The following is a 6,234-nucleotide window of genomic DNA, read 5'->3' on the forward strand; positions in this document are numbered from 1 at the left end:
TTAGGAGAGCTTGTGTAAACTATTTGTCACATTCCGTCTTAAATGGCTGTTTTGGCTCTCTTTCACAGCACACATTATGAACAATGGAGCAACAAGAGGAGATTTTTTTTTTCCTGTTTACTAGTGGAACTTAAACAAGCACCGTGATTTGTTATAGTGAGAAGAAGCAGGCTGTTCTCAGTTCACCATTGACGCTCCGTTTAGGTATCTGAGGGCAGAGAGAAAACACTACAAATGTAACGTTTTGTCCCACAAACGTCCCATAATTATTTTGCCAAAGTTCTTCCTCTTGTTAATCAAGGCTCCTTATTATTACTTTCTCTACCATTTTTTTTTTAATTATCTGAATATTCTGCAGTTGATCATTTAGGGCCCCTCACTCAACATTGGCGTTATGCTCTGACACCCCTTGTCTTGGCCTGCTTCAATTATGGAGGCTGAGAAGACCACATTCCAGCATTTTAACAGCTCCTGTAGCTGGACACCGTCACATGAGAAGTTTTAGGTAAGGAAACGCAAGGGGACATTTTTCAAGCTCTTGCTTTTCTGATTAAAAGAAGGAAAAGAACAGCCGTGGTTGGCAGCAGCTCCCCCCTCCAGGCCCCTTCCCCTCTCCATGCTTCTTTCCTCCTTTTCCCGCTGAACAAGGACACGGTGTTTGCCCCTGCAGCGGTCACCTCGGAGTCATGGAGCCACAGCTTACCTACCTTACTCAGATACTATCTCAGCTTCTGTTCTCTCCATGATGAGAATGTACCGTTAAGTGTTGATGCATGTGCTGAACCAGCTGGCAGCCTGGCGGTTAAGTGGTTCAAGTCCCGGACCTGGCAGTTTGAGAAACACCAAGCACAGGGGCATATACACCCAAACTCCCCAAAGGAGGGAGAGATGGAGGAGAAGAGCGTTCAACTTGATTGTCCCCCCGGAGGTGGCTTTCTCTCTCTATCTCACTCTCTCCTATGAGTGCACAAACCCTCGGGGTTGGGGTTGGGGGTGGGGGGAGTCATGCACTTGGAGTGGAAAGGCATGTTAGAATCTTTATTCTACCACTTATGAGCGCCACAACTTACAACTTTGGATGTCAGTACATTTTTGTTCCATGATAATCACAGCTTTAGAAGTAGACACTTTTAAATAACCAACTTTCAGGTTGCTCTAAAAATTAGAGATAGATCATAGAAAACTTAAGGTATTATTAGTACGAAACATGCAGTAGTTGTTATTACTCCTTAAACTCTGACTGTGCACATTGCATAGATTATCTTACACAAGGAAAAGGTGAAAGAAAGTACAATTACAAATAGATTATCTTACACAAGGAAAAGGTGAAAGTGCAATTATTTCTGAGAATTTTACATTTTGTTGTTTTTTGGAGAGGTTTTTGTGCATAGGGTGCGTGTGCTCACTGGAAAGACAGAGAGCAAAAGAGAGAGAGAAAGCGAGAAATCACCCCCAGGGGGGATGGCCACGCTGCAATCCCTTCTCCTCCATTCTCCTCTCGGGATCTTGAGCACGCACACACACGCGCCCGGTGTGAGTTAGTTAAGCCACTGGGTCTGGGACTAGAACCACAGTCGACTACATGGGAGTCCAGTAACAGCCCTTATGCCAACTGCTGGTCCCAGAATTTTACGTATTTTTAACATAATTATAAATATTTTAAAATTAGATATTTCGTGTATTCTCTCTTTAGCAAGAAATACTCATTATAATAGCATTTTATTAGGAATGAATATAAATGTATATAACATGTTCATATTCAAATAGATTTGTGATTTTCTAAATGCATGTGTGAATTTATTTTTTTAGTTCTGTTTTTCAATCTCTTTTTTCCTCATGTGACACTGAAAAAAATTACCTTGGAAAAGTCATATCTCGACTTCGTATTTATAAAATATTATTATCATACAGTTAGGGTTCTAGTGCACAGCTCGGTCCTTTTTCCACTCCCTTTCTCCAGGGTCTTAATATAGATAGATAGATATAAATGTCTGTATGCATGCATATGTAATTCTATGTTATGAATATTTGAATATATATGTAATGTTTTCATATCCAAAGAATAGTGTCAATACAATCTTATCATTTAGTTCTTAATTTCACATCAAGTTGCTCATTAACTAAAAAACTTGGATCATTTTGAATGTTGTTAAATAGACATACTCTTCCATTGTAATCTTCTATTTTGAACATAATTATATCACTTTTTCTCTGTGTGGTACAACTTATTTTAAGGAGATAAAAATTCTAACGTATGTCACTTTGCAAATTTCAATGCCAGTGTTTATAAAGGATGCTTATTGTGTCTCTCAAACATCATTTTTAAAAAGACACAATGGGACCAGCAGTTGGAGTAATGGCTATGTCGCTGGACTCCCATGTAGTCGACTGCAGTTCGAATCCCGGACCTGGTGGCTTAAACTCATGCCGGGTGCATGTGCGTGCGTGCCCAAGATCCCGAGAGGAGAATAGAGGAGAAGGGATTGTGGCATGGCCATTCCCCCTGGGGGTGATTTCTCGCTTTCTGTCTCTCTCTCTGTCTGGCGAGTGCACAAGTCCTATAACAAAAACCTCTCCAAAAAAAAGACACAATTATTCAAGTCAGATTTTGCTAGTTAGGCTATCTTCTAGGAAGAAATTCCGTTGGTGTTATTTTCCTGATTTTATACATTTTTGTTTTTTGTTTATACCAATTATTTATATGCAAGTATCATATTAGAGATATAATTATTAAATGTAAAGGAGAAATGATGCAATTCAGTTAGTGAAGATAGGCTAGAATATTGAAAGGGATCTGCGTTTTTTCCGTAATTAATGAAATATCATGGTCCACATGATCATTTTCTTTCTGACTCTGAATACAGTTTATGTTTAAAATTCCGTGCTGTTGGGATTAGCATGTCCCGTGTTAAAGTGCCCTCATGGCCCACGTGAGGAAGGGCGTGTCGCGTATTCCTGGGGCAGCTCTTGCTCTTTGGAATTCTTGCCTGTGTCTCAGAATCTCAGATCTGGAAGGACTCCCAGAGCTTACTTCATGTCTAACTTCCACATGTGTGTGCCAACTGTGCCACACGAATCTTTGCCCACTAACTCTTGTACACTTTTGAGAAGAAATGATAGATGTATCTCCTCACGTGGAAAGACCAATGACTGAATGACGGGCTATGCTGAGCTGTCTGGCTATTGATGCAATATTTGAGATTTATAAACTAATGCTCTGATGTGCATGTTTTTCATCAGCTTATATTTAACTAAAACATGCCCTTTTTGAGCAGTAGTATAGAATGCATACATATTGCCAGTAATGTTTGACCCTCCCGCTCCAATCAGAGACTTCCTGAAAAGATCAAAATCATAATTACTTATAGCGTCTAAACTTACCCCAGCTCAGGCTGGCCCAGTGGCATGATGGTCGGTGCTGTGCTGGGCAGACGGAAGGTGGATTTCACATGGCTGACTGGGGCTCGAATCCCAGCCCCGTCAGCTTCACACTGGACTTACCCATGGGTGTCCAGGATTTTGAGGGTATAGGAAACTGGAGGGGAAAGAGGTGTGGCATGACCAGGCCCTTTCTGGGGAAAAAAAAATAGAAAAGTGGAGCCGGCAGGTGGCATGACCAGGCCCTTTCTGGGGTGCTTCCTTTCACTCTCTCTCTCTTTTTCTCTCTCCTGCACACTCAGGGGCTCTCTAATATGAATAAAAATTAAAACTTTTTTCAAATTGTCACATCTTCGTTTATAGAGTAGGCTCCTCAATATCAATAGTCAACCACAAAAGCAATCTCATGAACTAAATAAGTTTAATTTAACCTGTACAGTAACGGTTTCTACATGAACCGTTATAATCCTAACACTCATTGCTTACGGACTCCTCATCTGGCTTATGGCGCTTCTTGCAAAGTCCGCGTTCTCCTTACGACTCATCTTCTCTGTCTGCTGGAAGCACCTAGAGTCCTTAACCACTAGATGCTCCATGACCTCTCTTTATGCAGCTTGTTATTTTACTCTAAAATGCCCCCATATGCATGGCACTCTTGACTCAGGCCATCTCCTCCCTGAAGCCTTCCCTGGCTTGCTCTTCCTTTGTGGAAATGAAGCGTCTCTCTTGCCCACACTGTCCCTAGCCCATCTGACTGTTTATCACAGGACACAGGGTGGCTCCTTGCAGGACTGAAGCTTTACAAGTTGTGTGTGTTGTCACCGCTTTCCTTTTTTTTTTCTTTTTTGTTTTAATGCTCCAGAGCTAAGGGCTTCACATAGTTCCTAATGTTTAGTAGAGGGTGAGTGTTGGCTTTCGCTCCGCATTACCTAGCTACAGGCTGGGAAGAGAATATTTGTGCCCCTTCTCAATATTTCTTGGCAGGACTTTCAGAAATTTCAGGGAAGCCTGAACCACTCCATTATTTGCACCCAGAATTCTGAAAACTAAAGAAATAAAGTAACAAAAATGTTCTTTTATAAAAATATTTAGTTAATTAATTCCTTTTGTTATTATTATTTTAAAATTTCACCAGAGAGAAAGGAAAGTGAGAAAACAAGCCGCCAGGTCCAGGACTCAAACTATAGTCGGCCGTATGGGAATCCAGTGCCTTTAACCACCATGTCATCTGCTAGCCCCCCAAAAATGTTCTTTCATTTCAGTAATTTATCTGGTAACTACATACTGGTATATCTGACCTTATTTGGAAATTATTTAAAAAATCTTAATTAGGAAGTGTTGTTCCATAATCCCCTCCTCCCCCCAGGCCTCCGAGGATCGCCCCACCTCCTCAGCTGTAATCCTGCCTGTTTTGAACAACCTGGTCCCAGGCATAGCCTTGACATAACCCAGTTTTTAAAGAATGCTGGTCTTTGTAACAGGGTAGTGATCAGCATGGAATGCTTCCATGTCAGCAGTAGCATATTTGATGCATGGCAACTCCAGAAATGCTCAGATAGGGAAGTAGAGTAGCAAGATAGTTATATCTGCAGAAGGAGAAAAAAGGCTGAGATAAATATTGGCCCTCCCTTAGACACAGAAATAATATCTATTTAAGACCACCCCACTTCTGACCCTTAAGCTGCAGAACTAGACTTAGCATTTTATTATTTTCTTTATGCAACATGTATTTCACTGGAATTTATCATTGAGACAAATGCTGGTGTTTTTATCAACCCCTTGTATTGCTCTTTTAAAATTAGTATTTAAGTGAAGTTATGGTTACTCATCCAAAAGAGAAGACTGACTTCTTGTACCTGTTTTTCTATTATCTTAATTGGTTTTTAGCAAGCCTCCAATGTTTTGCATTTCTCCTTCAAAGAAGTTACCAGCCTTACTAGAGTACTCAGTATTTATTCTAGCTAATACATTTTAGTTAAATTGCACTAAAAAGAGTTTCTATGTAAATAATCGGACAAATTTAAAAATTTCTTTTTATTTGAAAACAGAATGGCATCGAAGAACTTGATAGCATTCTTGCATTCACATTCAAACATGAGATACCATACTACGAGTTCCAGGCTCTTCAGTCTAAAAGCTACCTTCAAGAAGGATGTGAGTACTTTGTAACCACTCTGATTATGCTTTGTCATACTCCACTATATGTAACTCATTAATGTGACAGCCACGGATACAGCTAGTTGCACTGCCAATGAAATGTTGGAGGCATCTCCTCACTCCTGGGGAAAGGGCACTCTGCATAAACTGCAGACGTTCCATTGCCACTGTGGAATGTCATCTATTTTTTTAATCATATGCCTAAAACTCTCCTTAACTTCTAAAATTTGCAGACCTATTTCTTGCTTTTTTATTCTAAGGAAATGTTTGGACAAATACATTTATGGAAGAGATTATTCATATCATCATTGTTTATAATTACTAAAAAGTGGAACTAACTTAAATCTTCCAAAGATATGGGACCAGCAGTTAGCGTAACGGCTATGTCGCTGGACTCCCACGTAGTCGACCGTGGTTCACGTCCCGGACCTGGTGGCTTAAAACTCACGCCGGGAACGTGTGCATGTGTGCCCAAGATCCCGAGAGGAGAATGGAGGAGAAGGGATTGTGGCGTGCGTGGCCATCTCCCCTGGGGGATGATATCTCGCTTTCTGTCTCTCTGTCTGTCTGGCGAGAGCATGAGCCCTATAGCAAAAACCTCTTAAAAAAAAAAAAAAAAAGATATGAAGGATTTTACCACAGAATTACAGTTCATAAAAATGGAAACACTTTCTAGAAATTAAAATTACTTAAATGCCT

General features: G+C 40.5%; 1 protein-coding gene across 1 annotated transcript in view; it reads left to right on the forward strand.

Annotated features, from left to right (window-relative positions):
- Positions 1 to 6,234, forward strand: part of BANK1 (B cell scaffold protein with ankyrin repeats 1) — a 235,995-nt gene that overhangs the window by 52,790 nt on the left and 176,971 nt on the right. The window contains exon 8 of the mRNA XM_027772930.1: positions 5,427 to 5,532. Within this exon, the coding sequence (XP_027628731.1) occupies positions 5,427 to 5,532 (106 nt within the window). The remainder of the gene's footprint in view (positions 1 to 5,426; positions 5,533 to 6,234) is intronic.

The sequence above is a fragment of the Tupaia chinensis genome, unplaced genomic scaffold, assembly GCF_000334495.1.
Source record: "Tupaia chinensis unplaced genomic scaffold, TupChi_1.0 Scaffold000315_1, whole genome shotgun sequence".
Taxonomy (NCBI): domain Eukaryota; kingdom Metazoa; phylum Chordata; class Mammalia; order Scandentia; family Tupaiidae; genus Tupaia; species Tupaia belangeri.